Source organism: Chiloscyllium plagiosum, chromosome 14 (assembly GCF_004010195.1).
Source record: "Chiloscyllium plagiosum isolate BGI_BamShark_2017 chromosome 14, ASM401019v2, whole genome shotgun sequence".
In the NCBI taxonomy this organism is placed as follows: Eukaryota; Metazoa; Chordata; class Chondrichthyes; order Orectolobiformes; family Hemiscylliidae; genus Chiloscyllium; species Chiloscyllium plagiosum.
The window spans coordinates 11,341,692-11,362,105 of NC_057723.1; the positions used below are offsets into that span (position 1 = coordinate 11,341,692).

At 40.2% G+C, this 20,414-nt stretch overlaps 1 protein-coding gene across 6 annotated transcripts in view; it reads left to right on the forward strand.

The window, feature by feature from the left end:
- Positions 1-20,414, forward strand: part of gria1a (glutamate receptor, ionotropic, AMPA 1a) — a 213,106-nt gene that overhangs the window by 96,600 nt on the left and 96,092 nt on the right. For all 6 annotated transcript variants that reach the window (XM_043703160.1, XM_043703162.1, XM_043703159.1 and 3 more), the window contains exons 10-11: positions 1,120-1,326; positions 7,328-7,698. In XM_043703160.1, coding sequence (XP_043559095.1) covers positions 1,120-1,326; positions 7,328-7,698 — 578 coding nt within the window. The remainder of the gene's footprint in view (positions 1-1,119; positions 1,327-7,327; positions 7,699-20,414) is intronic.

A 20,414-nucleotide genomic window follows, 5' to 3' on the forward strand; every position in this document is an offset into this window, starting at 1 on the left:
CCTCCACCTATCGCATTTCCAAAGTCCCCCCCCAAAGTCCCTCCTCCCTACCTTTTATCTTAGCCTGCTGGACACACTTTCCTCATTCCTGAAGAAGGGCTTATGCCCGAAACGTCGATTCTCCTGTTCCTTGGATGCTGCCTGACCTTCTGCGCTTTTCCAGCAACACATTTTCAGCACCTATCCCACTCAAACTCTCTTCACAGTACAGTCCTCTCAATGAATCAATTTAGTCATTTTCTTTTGGTGGCAGCTCCTTGAAAGTTGATATAACCTTAAGAGCTACACACAGTGCCTTACTTGTAGTTTAACCAAAGCTTTACATATAATTACTGAAAGATTTATAAAGACATTCTTATTACCTTAAAGACTTACTCTTATGCTCCAGTCTTCCTGCAATTAAGGCAAATATATCATTTGTCTTCCTGCTGTATCTGCTTAGTAACTTTCTCTGATGTGTGTGCAAGGACATGCAAATTCCACTCAATATTTCTCATATAAAAGATGTCCTTTATTTTTAATTCTTCCTACAACAGTTGATAATTTCACTCTGCCTTACATTGTACGTTCTCTGTCGCCTTGCAGCCCAGAGATGCAGTGTTGGACTGGGGTGGACAAAGTTAGACATTGCACAACACCAGGGTTGAAGTTCAACAGGTTTACTTGAAATCACAAGCCTTTGGAGCACTGCTCGCTTCAGCTGATGAAGGAGCATGCTCTGATTTCGAATAAACCTGTTGGACTATAAACTGGTGTTGTGTGACTTCTGACCTTGCATCCCAAGTCCTTAACTGGCCTGTTTCCTTTTGGCAGCTTATTTCCCCACGGAATTTAAAATAACTGATTGTTTAGTGGCCGTCTCTGGTTGGGTGAATGTGGAGCCTTATCCACATGGAGCAGGTTTCATTGTTCTGAGTTGGGATACCTCACTCCAACGTTCATTACTGAATCCTGTGTGAGTCAGCTTAGCTGCAAAGCCTCAGGTGATGGACCTAGTCCTGGCTTCAGACCTGGCTCAGATGATAATACTTGCTGTTGGGTGAGCCTGGGACAATGGCTGAGGTATCTGATTGAATGGCCAGGGTACTGTCGTGTTGACTGAGTGTTTTGTGTCTGCAGGAACCTCCTTATGTGATGCTGAAGAAGAATCATGATCAGCTAGAAGGTAACGATAAGTACGAGGGTTACTGTGTGGAGTTGGCAGCAGAGATTGCCAAGCACGTGGGCTTCAAGTACAAGCTTGCAATTGTGGCAGATGGAAAATACGGAGCAAGGGATCCAGACTCCAAAGTTTGGAATGGGATGGTCGGCGAGCTTGTGTATTCAGTGAGTTTCATGTGCCATTATCATCAACATTTGGCAATCATATAGGATACCATAGTTGGTTGTTCAAAGCTCTTTGCATGGTGTGTGGTCGGGTTTTAGCAGAAGATTAAATGGCCTCTAAAAACAGAGATGGTCTACAGACACACATTTATTATGTCACTTATCATTGTCCTTGAGTAATCTTGGAGTGAACAAGTTCACTCTGAGGTGATTGAAAAAATATCACGGGGTGCATGAATAGGGGTGAGTAGCCAAGATCTACTTCCCACGGTAGGGGTGTCCAAAACTAGAGGGCATAGGTTTAAGGTGAAAGGGAAAAGATTTAAAAGGGATCTAAGGGGCAATGTTTTCACGCAGAGGGTGGTGCGTGTATGGAATGAGCAGCTAAAGGAGGTGGTGGAAGCTGGTATAATTACAACATTTAAAAGGCATCTGAATGGGTGCATGAAAAGGAAGAGTTCAGATTACCTACAGTGCAGAAACTGGCCTTTCAGCCCAACAAGTCCACACCGACCCTCTGAAGAGCACTCCACCCAGACTGATTCCCCTACAAATGTACTAATACTACAGGCAATTTAGCATGGCCAATTCACCTGGCCTGCACATCTTTGTGACCGTGGGAGGAAACCAGAGCACCCGGAGGAAACCCACGCAGACACAGGGAGAATGTGCAAACTCCACACAGACAGTTGCCTGAGGCAGGAATTGAACCTGGGTCTCTGGTGCTGTGAGGCAGCAATGCTAACCACTGAGCCACCACGCTGCCCAGATTAGAGGGGTGTGAGTCAAATGCTGGCAAATGGGACTAGATCACTTCAGGATATCTTATCTGAAGGGTCTGTTTCCGTGCTGTCTAGCTATAATTCTGTATCCCTGATAGAAAAGGAAGCTTTCATTCAGTCTGTATCTGCTTTGTCTCAGTTGCAGACATACACCTTCATTCTTTTTGAGAAGCTCAGCTGAAGGATTGGGATTCAGTTTTTTTTTCATATTTTTGATAGAGATAGAGGTTTGTCGCAAAAGACAAAGGTGCTGTAAATAGTGGAGAAAGAGAAAAAAAATGTGAAATGGGTATACGTTAAAGGGACACTTTGAATCTGAGTGATGCTGAAAGTACTTGAGTTAATGAAATTCTGCCTAATTATAGTCCTCTGACTGGTTGAGCTGCAGTTTGTTACAAAGTTGTAAGTACCCGGGCAGACAGAAACACCCAGAGCCTGCAAGCTTAACACATCTCTGTCCCTCTCACTCTGTCTGTGTGTGGGAAAGACAAAAATGACAGCTTAAAAGGAGAAATTCTAACAAGAAGAGACCCAGATCCCTGATTCAACTTCTGAAGTGAGCAATGTCCATTGTTTTACAGACAGCAGGGCATCGTCATTGCTAGATCTTTAGAGGAATTGCATAAGAAATTTTAACTCACCCTTGGATTAAGGGCTTTTGATCTTCAGAATTTTGTTTACCCTGTCTATATTCTTAATCGCTATGATATCTATGTCAAACTGTCTGTCATTCATGAGTACTGTAATCATGAACAAGTATGTGTATGTGCGTGTGTGTGTGTGTGCACATGTGTGCGTGTGTGTGGGTGTTTGAAGAGTTTGAAGGGATATTGTTGAAGAGGCTTAGTAATAGATTAGAAATTATTTTCTCTGTAATTTATTAAAGTATGTTGTAATGAATGGAGTTATTTTCTATTGATGACAAAATCTGGTATGACTTGTGATTGTCTTGAGTAGTAGGCAGTCAGGCAAATTCTTGTCTTGGTGGCATAATTTCTTACCTTATGTGACTGCTTGTGAAAGCAGGGCATGATTATTGGTGTGCTCTTCCCAGTTAACTCATGATATAAGTTTGGGGGCTCATGGTCTGGTGTTTTTTGAACAAGGATATCATAAAATTGGATGTGGAGTAAGGGTAAGTGGTAAAGGATAAAATGACAAATGCCAGGTTTCTCATACTGAAGTAAGTTGGAATTGAAACCAGCTTAGCCCATCCTTCAGTTGGAAAAGATATCCTTGATGGATTTACAAGAGCCAGACTGCTGGAATTGGCAAATACATTAGAGGTGGAATTGCCTGTCAGATACAAGGAGACAGACAATTGAAATAATAGCAAAGCATCTAGGATTTGTGGACATACAGGAGGGATTAGGTACAAAATGTGGTGAGTCACTTGAGTTAGCAAGGATTCAGCTAGTATTAAAGAAGCTTGAACATGAGCAAGAGATAAAGAGGAAAGAGCTTTGCAATTAAAAGAAAGGATAAAAAGGAAAATGAAACTCAAAAAAATTCACCTACAGAGAGAGGAGAAAGAAAACAAATGAATATTTCAGGAAGAAGAAAAGGCACAAGAAAGAATTTAAGAGAGAGGAATGGAAAAGAGGTGAGAAATAGGGAATACCAGCTTAAAATAATAATTACAAAGGGACTTTGGATGCCAAAGAAGGTTCTGATGAGGAAAGCCTTGACCAGAATCTAAAATCCAGGAGGGAAATGCTTAAGTTTGTACAGATGGGGCACTTGTAAAGGAGTGGCACAGTGGCTCAGTGGTTAGTACTGCTGCCTCACAGTGCCAGGGACCTTGATTTAATTCCATCCTCAGGCAGCTGTGTGCAGAGTTTATGCATTTTCCCTCTGTCTGCATGGGTTTCCTCCTATAGTCCAAAGCTGTGCAGGTTAGGTGGATTGGCTATGCTAAATTGCCCATAGTGTCCAGGGGTGTGTAGATGTCTCTGATTCTAGTCCCTACCAAAATTTGAGGAAAAGGATGTGGAGACATTCCTTGTGCCTTTTGAGAAAGTAGGAAAACAAATGAAGTGGCTGAAGGAAAACTGGATATTTCCAAGCATATTGACAGGTAGAGCTCACCAAACTTAATCATCTTTGTCAGATGAGGTCTGTAAGGGTTGTGACATTATAACAAAGCTATTCTGGATGAATATGAGTTAGATTCTGAAGCAGAGTCAAGAGTGTGGTGCTGGAAAAGCACAGCAGGTCAGGCAACATCCGAGGAACAGGAAAATCGACATTTTGGGCATTAGCCCTTCATCAGGAATGCTTATGCCTGAAACGTTGATTTCCTGCTCCTCAGATGCTGCCTGACCTGCTGTGCTTTTCCAGCACCACTCTCTCGACTCTGATCTCCAGCATCTGCAGCCCTCAATTCCGCCCAGATTCTGATGCAAACAAAAATTTCAAAATTTGAAACCTACATTAAATGTGAAAGGGTAAAGCAAAGACATTTTGATAGGTGTTTGTTAGGAGCCAGTAACATGTGCAGAACTCTCAAAAGAGATTATTCTCTTGGAAAGATTTAAAAATCGTTTTTAAATTAGAATCCATGTTGAAAACTATTTGGCTGCAACTGCTAGACAGGAACTAATAATGGCTGATGCTTATGAGCTAATAGGTAAAATTAAACCCTTTTTAATGTCACCTCTGTTCAACTTACATTAGTCCTGAATTGCTGTCATTCAGGCAAACTGATCATCATGGTGATGTAATTGTGACTTTATGTATTTTTCAATTGCTTGTGGAACAGTGAGGCATGATTATCAGCCCATTCTTCCTAGTTATGTCATGTCAGATAGCTTAGGCAGACAAAGTGCAATTATTTACAATGTGCAATGTCACAAACGGAATGTAATCTCAAACAAGAGCAAGCCACAATTTTGTCAACCAGTTTTTCAAGCCAAAGGTTTGTGTGTAGCTTTGTGACAACAGAGAGACTACTTTCCAGCTGTGATTTGACACCTGTACCTTTAGTGGTTAGCTCTTTAATTCCTTCTGATGTGGCTGAGTGTATCACTCAGTTACATCAGGAGTGGGTGGTAAATGCATGGTAGATGGAGTATTGTGTGGATAAATGTGAAGTAACCTACTCTGGTAGCAAAAAGAGGAAGGCATATTATTAATTGAATGGCTGTAAATTAAAGAGGGAAATGTTCAATAAGACTTAGGTGTCCTTGTGTAACAATCGCAAAAGTAAGCATGCAGGTGCATCTCAGGAAAGAATGCAAACAGTATGTTAGCCTTCATAGCAAGAGGAGTCAAGTACAGGAACAAGGATGTCTTGTTATAATTATGCAGGGCATGGTGAGGCCATACCTGGAATATTGTGTGCAGTTTTGGTCTCCTTATGTGAGGAAGGATAGTGTCATAGAGTCCTACAGAATGGAGACAGGCCCTTTGGCCCAAACTGATCCATGTTAACCAAAGTGCCTGTCCATGCTAACCCCATTTCCCTGCACTTGGCCTATGTCTTTCTAAGGCAAAAGTGAGGACTGCAGATGCTGGAGATTAGAGTCAAGAGAGTGGCACTGGAAAAGCACAGCAGGTCAGGCAGCATCAGAGAAGCAGGATAATCAATGTTTTGGCCAAAAGCTCTTCATCAGTAATTCCTGATGAAGGGCTTTTGCCCGAAACGTTGATTTTCATGCTCCTCGGAAGCTGCCTGACCTGCCTTTTCCAGCACCACACACTCCACCCGTATCATTCTAATCCTTTCCTTTCCAAAGGATGTTCTTGCTATAGAGGAAGTGCAATAGAACTTTACCAAGTTAATTCCTTAGATGGCTAGATTGATATATGAGGCGAGATTGAATCATTTTACGATTGTATTCAGTGGAGTTTCGAAGAACGAGGGGATGGGCTTTCACAGAAACCCTATAAAATGAACGGAAGTAGATAGGTAAGATACAGGAAGGATTTTCCCAATAGTGGGAGAGTCGAGAACCAAAGTTCATAGTTTAAGGATAAGAGTAAACTTTTTAGGATTGAGATGAAGAGAAATTTCTTTACCTAGAGAGTAGCAGACCTGTAGAATTCACCACCACAGAAAGTTGTTAAGGCCAAAACATTAGGAGTCTTCAAGAAGGTGGTAGATATCGCTGTTGTGGCTAAAGTGATCAAGGGATATGGCGGGGGAGGGCAGGGTTAGGGTATTGAGCTCAATGATCAGCCAGTGATCATTCAGTGATGTCAAATTCCTGATGTAGGGCTTTTGCTCGAAATGTTGATTTTCCTGCTCCTCCGATGCTGCCTGACCTGCTGTGCTTTTCCAGCATCACACTCTCAACCCCGATGTCAAAATGAAACCCTAGTTGAACCCAAGTTTGCATACACATATAGCAGGATATTGTACTTGAGACTCCTAAACAATTCCTGACAATTATGGGCCATCTAAGAATGCTCAATGAATGGCCTTTTGGCACTTTAATAATATGAAAGATGAACTTTACAAAACACAAACTAAGTTTGGCAACTGAGGGAAAAGAAGGTATATTTTGGTGGTGAGAATTATTCTGCACAGCAAAATATGAAGGTTGACAATTAAACCTGCCATGTTGGACAAACATAAAGCATCAATGCACTATCTGAAGGAAAGCAGAAGAGTCCTCCCTGGAGTCTTTCTATCTACCTAAAATAATATTTTCAGATCAAATGAATAATCAAAAAGTTGCTAAAAAAAAGACAAATTTTGTTGAAGTTTTTAGTTTATCACTAATCAGTGCAATGTGCAATAAATGCCAAAATAATGAGAAAACGACATGGATAGTGTGCTTAGTGTGCAAGTGGACTCTGATTGTTGGATGTACTGCCATAAAGAATGCATGCAACCATTAGTGATGACTGACCATTAACTACTGGACTTTGTTTAAATGTGAAATAAGGCAGGTTGATTCTGATTGGTTGAGGCATTGACCTGACAAAGAGTAGCATGAGAAACTTGCATTTCTTTAACACCAATATTAGCATCATTTCAGATTACACCACAGTCAGTTAAGTAAGTTTCAAGGATATTCACAATTGAAAGGAGAGCAGCCAATGTGCACACTGCAAACTTAAAGAAAGAACATTGAGGCTAAAGAGCCAATACTTTATTTTTCCCTACCTGACTAGTTGATTTTAAAAGAGTGTTTCGCTTGGTGTCAGAAATAAGCGAACGAGGGTCTTGTCAGTGAATTGACTGTAAATTCTTAATCGGTTTTGTCTTTCAGAAAGCTGATATCGCAGTGGCCCCATTAACCATCACCTTGGTGCGGGAGGAGGTCATTGACTTTTCAAAACCTTTCATGAGTTTGGGGATCTCCATCATGATTAAAAAACCCCAGAAATCCAAGCCGGGGGTTTTCTCCTTCCTGGACCCCTTAGCGTATGAGATCTGGATGTGCATCGTATTCGCCTACATCGGTGTGAGTGTGGTCCTGTTCCTGGTGAGCAGATTCAGCCCCTATGAGTGGCAAACAGAGGAGTACGAAGATGGACCTGATGCCCAAAGTCTCGACCAGACCAACGAGTTTGGAATATTTAACAGTCTCTGGTTCTCTCTGGGCGCCTTTATGCAGCAAGGATGCGATATTTCGCCAAGGTTGGTCTTTTAAACCTTCACCTTTGTGCATTTTCGGTCCCAATCTGATGCCATGGTGCATATATCTCTATTCGCTTTTTTTAAATAGACCTTTTTTATTCTCTTTTTATTCCAAAACAAAACCTCTGGTCCAAAAGGGGATAAAGGATTTCAATTTAAAAAAGACCCTGCTTTTCGATCAGGGGTGGAAATGGAACAGTGATGTACATGTACGATCGCTCATCTATTTCCAGAAAATATTATATACACCATTCCGAGACCGTAAAATGCATAGAGTTAGTGTAGGGCACACAGTCCGCTTGGAGGGCTACCGTGTTTTTGCTGCATATACCCATTTTACGGTCCACGGTTAACGTGTATATAAATAATTTAACTAGTTCAAAACAAAACAATTAATATTATTGGCAGTCTTCAATCTGAGTGGAAATTAGAGCAAGGCATGGTGGTGTTGCAAGAGTGGCTCAGATGGTAGAACAATCATGTTGTACATGACTTTTCATGATTGGTGGCTGATCTTGTACTGCTTTGTGTCTGGATCGGTTGGAGAGCATTGGAGGGTGTTTGGGGTGTTGGTGTTGGGTATTGGAGGTGATCGGTGTTAACTTTAATCAACAGGAAACTCAGCGAATTGGACCAGTATGCGGTCTGACTTTCCATAAATCCCAAACAAAGTGGGAATCAGACTGCAGGGCAATTCTATCCTGGCTGTCTCCTACAGGGTTAGGGCTGGGGTTGAAATCAACCCCAGAGTTATGATGGTCAAACTGGTCTCCAAAGGGAGTGTCAAATGGGTGAGGGAGAATCAGCCACCACATCCAGTTTTCTGCCTACAGTTTTCATGGTTCTCACTTAGCTGTTCCTTCATTCGCTGACCTGAAAGAAGCATTACCTTTGAATGACAGAGCCAGAAGCTATTCCAAACTGACATCTGCACATTTCTCGACTGTGTTGCATCAGCACATTCTAATGCTGTCCTGCCTAGTGTTGTCTGTGTGTTTCAGAGTATTGACTGATGGAATTATAGAATCAGACAGCACAGAAGGAAGCCATTTGAAATATTTTCTAAACAACCTGTTCAGAGATGTTAAAACACATCATTAGCGCAGGTGAGACCTGAACCCTGGCTTCAAGTCCAAAGGTAGTGTCAGTATCACTACACTATTTGACATTTTGTGTTTGTATACTCTGTTGGCTCTTTGAGAGAAGTATTCCACTTATTATCCTTCTCGTTCTCTGCAACCTGCAAATCTTTACATTTCGTGAGTTTATTTGAATGTTACTGCTGAATCTACTTTCACCACATTTTAGGTGTAGATGACAATAAATCATTGTGAAAACAGTTTTCTCCTAATCTTGCCTCTGGTTCTTCTGCCAATTACAGTACGTTTGTGCCCTTACGTTACCAATGCTCCTCTCACTGCAAACAGTTTCTTCTTGTTTACTCCTTCGTTACTCTATCAAGACCATTCAGAATTTTGAACACATCCATTAAGTCTGACTTTAGTCTTCTTTACTCCAAGGAGAAAAATACTCTGTCCTCTGGCTTCTCTGGGGTGGCCACATACTGCAGTACCTCATCCCAAGGAGGAGAAAGTGAGGACTGCAGATGCTGGAGACCAGAGTTGAAAAATGTGGTGCTGGAAAAACACAGCAGGACAGGCAGCATCCGAGGAGCAGGCGAATCGACGTTTCGGGCGTAAGCCCTTCTTCAGGAAATCGTTGGCCTGCTGTGTTTTTCCAGCCTGCTGTGTTTTTCCAGCACCACATTTTTCAACTCGTACCTCATCCCAATTCTTGTTCCAGTCAATCTCCTCTTCAAGGCTTTGACTATCTTACGAAAGTGGGGTGGCCAGATCTGAGTACAGTATCAGGTCTAACCACTGCTTTAGAAAGATTCACTGTCACTACCAGACTTTTGCATTCAATTCCTTTATTGGAAGTTATGTTTTCTAACTCCAACTTCAAAGAATTGTATACACTCCTCCAAGGTCTGTCTGCTTCTGCTCCTCTTTAAGTTATAACATTCAGTTTGTACTACCTCTCCTCATTCTTCTTTCCAAAATCTATCACTTCCCACTTTGCTGCATTAAATTCTCTACCTACATGTCTGCCCAACTTACATTTCTGATGGGTTATCCTTTCCTGAAGCCTATTGTGATCCTCCTCGGTGTTTCCAAGTAATGTTCATCTGCAAACTCAGACAGTATTCCCTTTGCATGCAATTCCATTTTTATCCAAATCAAGTTTGATCTTACTACGAAAGATTGGGGAATGTCACTGTATATCCCTCGAGTCTGAAAATAGCCATTCACGATGACTACATGTTTTCAGTATCTTGACATGACTTTTTTTTAAGCAATCTTGCCACTGTCCCTTTTAACCTAAAGGTTTCAATATTGTTCAGAAATCTGTTTGGTGATGCTTTCAAAAGCCCTGTGTCAGATTTAATGTATACGTCAACACCACCAACCTCATCAATCTATCTCCATTACTTCATCAAAGAGCTGAGTCAAGTTAGTCAAGTACAACTTATCTTGAACAAAGCCACACTGTGTTTCATTTATTAATACATGATATTCCAAGTGCCATTTCTCTGTGTCGTGCATTAATGGCTCCAGCACTTTCCCATTGCTAATGTTAAACTTGCTGCCCTGTAGTTGTTATCACTTGCCCCATTTTTAAACAGGTTTGGAACATTTTCAGTCCTCGAAGCCATAGGACCATATGACATAGGAGCAGAAATGAGGTCATTCGGCCCATCAACTCTGCTCCACCAGTCAATAATGGATGATAGGTTTTTCAACCCCACCTTCCTGCTTTCTCCTCGTAACCTTTGATCCCCTTGGGAATCAAGAACTCAACTATCTCTGTTTTAAATATACTCAATGACCTGGCCTCTATAACCTTATGTGGCAGTGAATTCCACAGATTCACCACTCTCTGGCTAAAGAAGTTTCTCCTTACCTCCATAATCTTACCTTATTGGCAGTAACCTGTTTAGTAAAGACCCGTGTAAAATATTCATTCAGCTGGTAAGCTATGCCTTTTGAATTGACAGAAGCTTTGACATGCTTGCCTTCATTGGTCAGAACATTGAGTACAGGAGTTGGGACGTCATGTTGCAGCTGTACAGGACATTGATGGGGCAACGTTTAGAATACTGTGTACAATCTGGTTGCCCTTCTATAGGAAGGGTGGTGTTAAACTTGAGAGGGTGCAGAAAATATTTACAAGAGTTGCTGGGATTGGACGGTTTGAGCTATCAGGACAGGCTGAATAGGTTGGGTTTATTTTTTCCTTGGAGCATTGGAGGCTGAGTGGTGACCTTACAGAGTTGTATAAAGTCGTGAGGGGCACGGATAGGGTCAATAGCCAAAACCTTTATCCTGGGGTAGGGGAGTCCAAAAATAGAGAGCTTAGGTTTAAGGTGATAGGCAAAAGATTTAAAGGGGACGTGCGGGGAAACATTTCATGCAAAGAATGGAGCATGTATGAAATCAGTTGCCAGAGGAAGTAGTGGAGGCTGGTACAATTACAGCATTTAAAAGGCATCTGGATGGGTATATGAATAGGAAGGGCTTAGAAGGATATGGGCCAAAGGCTTGCAAATGGGACTAGGTCAGATTGGGATGTCAGGGCGGTGCAGACAAGTTGGTCTAAAGAGTCCATTTCTGAGCTGTATGACTATATGACTCAACAACTCTATTTTGATCATTAATCAATATCACTCTTTCTTTCACGAATTATGTGCATAGAAAAGGTCTTTGGTTAAAACTTTATGTTAGTTACACATCAATTCTCATATTCAATTCCTTTTTCCCCTTTCCTGTCTCTGCTAGAAGTCAGCACTGGTTGCTCACCTCAACAACAGCTTTGAGAAGGTGATAGTGAGCCACTCATGAACTGCTGTAGTCTGGTGATGTAAAGACATCCACAGTGATTGTAGGGAGGGAATTCTAGGATCTTGATTTACTGACAATAAGGGAACAGTGATTTAGTTTCTAGTCAGGATGGTGAGTGGCTTCGAGGGGAATTTGCAGGGAGTGTGTTCCCATGTATCTGCTGTCCTTGTCCTTCAAACGATCATGTGTTTGGAAAATGCTGTCTTTGGAGCCATGGCAAGTTGCTGCAATATAACTTGTATATGGTGCCAATGTGCGTCAGGAGTCAGTACAGAAGCGAGTGAACGTTGAGGTGGCAGACACTTTGAGAGTGTTGAGCTTCTTGTGACTTTTGGAAGCTCCTTTTGTCCAATCAAATGGAAAGCATTCCTTCACAACACTGGGTTGCATCTTGGTGATAGTGGGTAGGCTTTAGGGAGTAGGGAAGTAAGTCACTTACTGTAAATTTTTCTGCCTCTAACCTGCAATTGTGGCTGCAATATTTATGTGCCTGGTCCAATTCAGTTTCTTCACCTGTAATTCCCTGTTTTAGGTCAACTCCATACTTTCTTTATTGAATTTTGTTCCCTACTGTGTGATGAACTTTTTATTTATTACTATCGTCCATATTCTGTTTCTTGTTAACCTTTACATCCATAGTCATCCAGGGACAATCTTTGCTTCTCCTGAAGAGAGGCATGTGTTTACTATGCCCATAAACTGTCTCCCATTCAAGCTCAAATATCTTGATGATCCTGTTCTGTTATACACAGTTTTCTTTTTAAACAGTCAAAGAAGAGACCATTTTTGATTCCAAATTGATCAGGCAGAGGACAAGGTGAATGGTTAAGAGACACCCAATGGATTATACACAGAGGCTGGACTCTCTATACTTCATGGCTGTTTCTAATTGTTCCTATTGTTACAGTCCCAGTTGACACCAAAGGTTTTAAAAAGAACATCAATACAAACAGACAGATTAGAAACAGGTGAAGGCCGTTCAACCCCTCGAGCCTGCTCTGCCATTCAGCCCTATCATGGCTGATCCAATCACATTCCCACCTATCCCAGATAATCTGTCAGCTCCTTGCTTAACAAGAATCTGTATAGCGCTGCCTTAAAAATATTCAAGGACTCTGCTTCCATTTTTTCAGGAAGAGAGCTCCAAAGCCTCATGACCCTCTAAGAGAAAAAAAAATCTTCCATCTCTGTTTAGTGGGTGACCCCAATCTTTAAACAGTGAACCTTAGTTTTATATTCTCTCATAAGATGGGACATTCTCTGTACATCTACCCCTCGAGATCTTGTATGTTTCAGTCAAGTCACTTCTTACTCTTCAAAACTGTAGCAGATACAAGACTAACCTGTCCAACCACTCCACATCAATCATCTCACCCATTTCAGATACTTTTACAGTAAACCTTCTCTGACCTGCCTTCAATGCATTTCACATCCTTCATTAAATAAAGTGACCATACAATGATGTACCGTACTCTGGATAAGGTCTCACTGGTTAACTGAAGCATCATCTTCCTACTTTTGTACTCAGTTTCCTTCATGACACAAGATTACATTCAATTGGTTTTTATACTTACTTACAATTACCATTCTTACATGAGGACACCCAGCTCCCTGTGCACCTCAGAGCTCTACAATCTCTCACCACTTAGATAGTATACTTTTTTTCATTTTCCTGTAAAAATGGAGAGTTTAATATTCTCCTAAATTAAATTCCTTTGCCACATCTTTGCCCACTCACTGAACATATTTATGTCTTTGCTATCTCCTCTTCATAATTACTTTACATCCTTGCATTGTCACCAAATGTGGCAATCCTTTCTTCGACTTTCATTTCAGTCATTTATATTGATTATAACAGCTAAAGTACCAGTACAGATCCTTGTGGTACACCATTCAACCTAAAAAAAAACCCCATTTATCCCTACTCTCTGCTTCCTATTAGCCAATCAGTTGTCTATCTATGCTACCCACTACACCATGATGTTTTATTCTCCACCATAATGATTGATGTGGTACCTTATCAATTGCTTCCTGGAAATCTATGTACGGTACAGTCACAAGTTACCCTTTATCACAGAATGCGATATCTCCTCAAAAAACTTTGAACAGCCATGATTTCCTTTCACAACACCATGTTGATTTTGTCTGATTACCTTGAACTTATCCAAGTGTCCTGCTTTAACTTTTTAAATTATAGCTTCTAACATTTTCCTCATGTTAAGGTGTTAAGATGTTAAGCTGACTGGCCTGTGTTTCCTGCTTTCTGTCTTCCCTTTTTGAATCTATCTCTCAATGAAATGGGACCTTCCATGAATCAAAGGAGGTTCGTAAAATTAAAACTATCTCACTGGCCACCTCTTTTAAGATCTTGGGATGAGGTCCATCAGGACCTGGGCACTTGTCAGCCAATTCTCCAATCGTTTATTCAGTACTAGTTCTTTAGTGACAATTATTTTCCTCAGTTCCTCCCTTCCATTTCTCGATTTATTGCTGCATCTGGGATGTTATTTATATCCTGCAGAATATCTATTGAATTCATCTGCTATTTCCATATTTTCCATTATTAATTCTCCAGAATTACTACAGGACTAACACTCACATTGTTAACTGCTTTCTTCTTTCAATGTTGATAGAACCTCTTCCTTTTTTAAAATTCTTCTGGCTAGTTTTTTCTAATTTTTTTTTGGTCAATTTTTTTTTAAAATATTCTATCCATCTTCTGACCTACCACCTGCCTTTGCACAAATGTATGTTATTTTTCTTTTCTTTGAGTTTGATGCTGTTTTTAGCATTTCTAGATAACTATTGTTGCTGGCACAGTCCATTGGAATTTTTGTTACTTGTTAGAGTGTATTTATTCTGTGAATTCTGATATATCCCATTAAATGTCTGCCACAGCATCACTTGTGGTTTATCCTGTAAGCTCATTTGCCATTCACTTAGCCAGCTGTGCTTTCATGAGCTCACAGTTCCCTTTATTTAAATTTTGAAAAGTAGTCTCAAAATGCTTCCCCTCTCTTAAAGCAAAATTCAATCATATTGTCACTGCCACCAAAAGACACCTTCACTATGAGATCGTTAATTAAACTTATTGTATAATACTAGTCTAATATCACCTCATTTCTGGTCAGCTCCAGAATATGCTATTCTAAGAAACTTTCCTAATACTATTTGACTATTGTTAATCTGAGTTTTCTTGTCTATATATCGAGCAGACGTCCCGAACCTGACATCAAGCAGGCAGTACAGTCTTCTGGACTCATGGACCATTGTCAATCCCCATTTACTATAATATCCTCTACACCATTACATTTCTTCTATACCATTCAATGGCTTCCTGCAATGTTCAGTTAGCCCATTCAATTTGCAGCCCTCACTCTAACCCGGACAATTTGAAAGAACTTCAGATTTGTTACACAGTTGCAAAGGCTGAGTTTCCTGAACTCCTGCCCATTGGGTCCCCTTTCTTTTATTACTGCAATCAACACTCTCCTTAATAATAGAATACACCTTATTCAGACACCAGATATTCACCACATAATCAGTTTCTTCTCCTGTAGCTTTCTCCTCCTTAACTACTCTAGTCTGGAATTTTGCCTGGAAGGGCAAAGAAGATATTTGAATATAATTGAATTTCTATTGATTGAGTCACGCAAAAAGTTTTCAATTTTCAATAGCATTTACCTTGACAAATAAATTGAAAGAAACATTGACTAAAAACCTACTAGCATACAGCTTATATTTTAATTTACAGAATAATATCACCCTTGTGACTTTCCTAGAAACAGTATTCATTGTGAGGTAACATTAGTCCAAGTTAGGTAAATCTTCCAAGCTCTTTAAATTCCTCTCAAATTTTGTCTCTTCTGCGCCTGAACTCCCATCCACTTTTTGTGTAGAGTCAGCATTTTCTCTGTTTCAAATGCAGAACTGATTGCCATTAACTCCTGCTCTCTGTCTTTAATTTGGCTTCAGACTGGGTGTTTTGGTTTCAGTGGTATCTTCAGTCCTGAACCCAATGCTACACAATTGCTTTCCATGATCTTTCTCTTTCAAAAATCATCTTTTAGTAGCTTGAATCACATTTGTCTTATATTTAGATAAAAATGCTATTTAATATCCTGTAGCCCTTGAGCTCCAATCTATCTTGTAACTAAACAGTTTCAAGAATAACTGTTTGTAAAATCTCACATTATAAGACTTCCCTGTGAGACTTGGAAATTAACAATCTACTAAGACTCAACACAATTGTTCTTGCTGTTATCTACAGTTGTTCCACCTTCTTCCCTGTAAAATAACTTGGGCCATCCTTTAACCTTTAATGATCAAGCCACCCTGACTTGTTTTCAGGCAGAATTCAGTACAAGTCACTTAACAGTCATACTTCATTCTGCATTGACTTAAAGAGACAATCCCAAAACAAACAAACTTATACACTTCGAAATTGTAGCACTGTGGTTACACTTGATACCTACCAAAGTTTTCTGATGTTGCAAGGATTGATGGTGAGGACTGCTGCACAAATGCTACTTCCACGAATGGGTACAGAAATAGGCGCTCCACCTGGATTCCAGCATGACTGAGACAATAAGCAAAGCAGAGTTCCTTATGGTGCAGGAACTAATTGACAACACCCACCGGGCCTGTGCTAATGCTGTGAAGACGTGGGTTTGAATCCAGCTCAGCAACTGCTGGAATTTAAATTTAGTTAATAAATGAGAAATATAAAGCTAGTCACAGTAATGGTGACCATGACAACTGTCATCAATTGATGTAAAAATCCAAATGGCTCACTAATGTTGTTTGAAAAAGGAAATCTGCCTTCTTTGCTTGATCTGGCCGACATGGGACTCCAGACCCGCATCACTGCAGCTGATACTTTACTACCCTCTGAAATAGTACTCAGTTTAGGGTCAACAAATGCTGGGCTTGTCAGCCACACCCACATCCATGAAAGAGTAAAAAGAAGAACAGATGATGGTTTTTGTTTTCAGGAAGATTTTAAAGCCAGAGATGAAGGGATGATTATGGAAGCAATTTGGAGTCCTGGACACCAGTGGTAGAGTGATTACAGCTGGGGGTGCTCAAGAGACCAGAAAGATTAAAGCTTGACTGTTTTAAAGGGAGGAAGGGTATTAACCTTGGGATAACATTGCAGTTATCATATGTCAATTTGCCATGTTCAGGAACTCTTCGATATCCAAGTGACGTGCTTTTATAGACAGTGAATTATTATAGGTCAATGCATTGTGTCTTCATTCTGGGACAGCCCATCTACAACTGAACCACTACAAAAAGGTAGCTGCTGAGGCATGAGTTCTGTCCACTGATAACATGGCGCTTGCCTGAAGTGTGCAAGCCTTGCATACGAAGAAAACCATGCTGCCACACAAATGTGACAGAGCGAACCATTGACCTGCTGAAGCAACACTTCTGGGGTCTGGACCATTCTGGAGTAGCCCTTCAGTACTCACCAGATCTCAGGACTGTTGATTGTCTGCTACTCAGTCCATAACTACATTAGCATTACCACCTGGTAGGAAGCAAGCAGCTGAAGAGCAAGAGGAAGAAGACGAAACGAGAAAGGTAACCTACACAGGCCTTTCTGCCAGAATGGTTCGTGAAGAGCTAATTTGAATATGTTGCAAGCAACCACAATCAATCCCCAATTCAGTAACAGTTTCTTAATTTTCCTTCCCTCTGTCACTGACAATCACAGTGTCTATTTGACCACAATGCAAATATAAAATTTATTACTAAGTACTCTATCTGAATGGAATATATAAAATTATGCCACATTGCAAGTAAAGATGAACTATCAACTGCGTATTCTACATTGCCCCAATACCTATCCTGTGAATGCCCTTTGCCTTACTAGTGGTCCTACACAATGCTACCCCAGTAACTGCAGAATGCTTGTTAACTTTTACTGGGGAACTCTGCAGATGATCATGAAAGACAAGATCTAGGATTAGAGGACCCAAAGTACCAATGTCTAGGATCAATGCCACTCCAACAGATTATCAAATCATTATTGTTGTAGAGTTTTCTTATTCAAATTCATTTTGTTATTGTAATCACCTGAATACACATTCTGCCAGTTGAAATAACTGCCGAATTTGTTCTTTAATGAGACATTACATCACACAATTTAGAATGCATTCTTAGGTACACCATAATGCAGATTCTTTAATGAGCTCATTTTATTTTGTCCAACATGAGTCCTCAGATCAAATATGCTGCACAATCCAATTTGACTGCAACATAGTGTACACAACTCTGTATTAATTCTGCCTTTGAGTGCCATATTGCATGCAATACATCACAGTAAACAAAAGACACAAAAAACTGACATCAAAAAAAAATGTGGAGATATCAAGATGACTTGTGTTCCTTCAATCTCTTTCAATCATTGTTATTATGGTTATATTTCTTCACTATAAATGCCTATGACCAAACCAGTATCTCCCCGAATAAAGACAGTAAAGATGATGCTCACATAATTCCATTAATTCCGTAATTTGAACAATAAACCCTTGACCAACAAAATGCACTCCTTGTACACTAAAAAGCTACTGCTGTAATTTACTTTGTGCTAATTTCATAAATAGAGAGTACATAATGATATAGAAGAAATGCAAGCCATCTTTCACACACTCACCCACTTTTCTCTCTCCTGTCCACCAGGAGCTATCTGAGTAACATCTCTACAGCTATTTTAGCCCATTAATAAAAAGTGTCCACTGGCAATCTTTGTTTTTGAAGACATCACCCGTATTAAATCGAAACGATCAATCCAAATTAACCAAAACAGCACCAGTATAAGTCTCGATGTAACATCATGTTCATCACATCAGTAGCTACTGGGCTCCATCCAAACTATAAATTCCATCAGCTCACTTGCAGTGATCTCAGTTTCAGCCAAATTATGGTTATTGACCACAACAATCAAACATCAAAGCCAACATATTTTATTTTCCATCTTCAGATCTCTGCCTTCTAAATAACAATGTGATTGGGGTTGACAGATCGCTGCAAACCTGAAATTCCCAGGATGGAATTTTAAAATCCATTGTTAGATGATCATTTTATGTCAATAGATTTGCAAATTAGAGTCCCCAATTAGAAGCATTTGGTAAAAACAGTGAGAGCCAACTTATTTTGTATTTATATCTATTTGATCACTCATTAAAAGAAAACTTTAGAGAGATGGAAATTATATACACAAAGTCTCTCAAATCAATGTGCCGTAATTACAAATTTACAATCTTTGTTCTTCATCATTTCAACCTAATGAATATCATCACACATATTGTTTTCATAAAATGTCCATCAAAACCTTAGATTTGTTTCTATTGCATTCAGTAAGCCCATGTTGAGACTAGTGGCCTCAAATAATCCCTTAAATTTCAGGTAAATTTTCAATGCAAAAGTCCATGCTTGGTCAATTAAACTAGTTAACCTGATGCCAAGGACAAAAATCACAGTTAGGCATTTCACAGGAACATAAACTTGAACATTATCATTCAATGTCAGCTTGGATCTCTCAGCTTTGAAATAAACTTAGAAGGTGTAAAAACATTATACCAAACAATTTGAAATACAAATCCAATTGTTAGACGCCTTTAGATCATTACCATGTACAGACCAGTACCATTTCCCACTACTTCCTTAAAAGACGATACAATAATTAAAACAGCCTCAAATCATTGACTGTGAGAAATTAGTCACAAATTCAAAATGTCAATTATTTAGCTGACAGTCTCATGCCCAGAACCAGGCACTTTCACAAAATTTCCAACAACCAACATTTCATTGTAGATACAGTAAAAGTCAGATTTTCGCAATTTAATAGGTTAACCAACCTCTGAAATTCAAGAATTGAATTCAAAATATTTTATTCACCAAACACATTGGTGTATATCGATGCACTGACTACATGAGAATTGCACAGTAAACGTCCAGTGGGCAATTACCCTTCATCTGAAGCCCTCCAGCAAAGTCTCCAACTCTCAATTTGAGTAACAGAGGGTGGTTAACTAGAAGATGTTAGACAGCTTGAAAACCAGGCCGAACTCATAATATCTATTCATCTGGTCACACCCACCTACTTACCTTTGATCATCCCCTCAGCTCAACTATCCTCCAACTCTATGATGAACTCTGACTCTTCAATCTGACCCAAATACTCCCTGATTGCTCCTGGATTAAAATCAATCTTACACCCCCAAACCCAGCCACCCTGAATCCCAGATTACTCCACAAACATCTGATTACTCCTCCCACTGATGCGACCTGGCTACACCTCTGACATCCTCACTAACCCACCTGTCACCCCACCTAATCCATTTCTTTGTACATACTTCCTCACCACAACCAAACCCTTCACCACTCCACCACCTCACCAGCACCCAAACCCCTCACCCAACCTTTCACCTGCCATGATACCCTCTCGTCCACCAGCAATTCTATCCCCTTCTACATTCTTCTACATTTATCTCCCCTCTTCCATCACATCAAAATCCAAAATTCACTGAATTCACAGAAAAATCAATATAGTCAGGAGCTTGTCTTAAGCAACCGGTGTCCTCCTTTCCACATGGAGGTTTCATGGAGAGACAACTGTAAGTACTTAAAGAACCAAAGGGATGACTAACTGCTACCCTGTTCTCAACACCATCACTTGTACCATGTGACCTTGGGGCTCCAAAATCAGAGGGGGTTAAGGGAACTGTGGTCATTTTCAGCTATGGCACATTTCATTAGTTTCTGTTTCTGCTCATCAGTTTAATACTTGCACCTTCACAGGACATG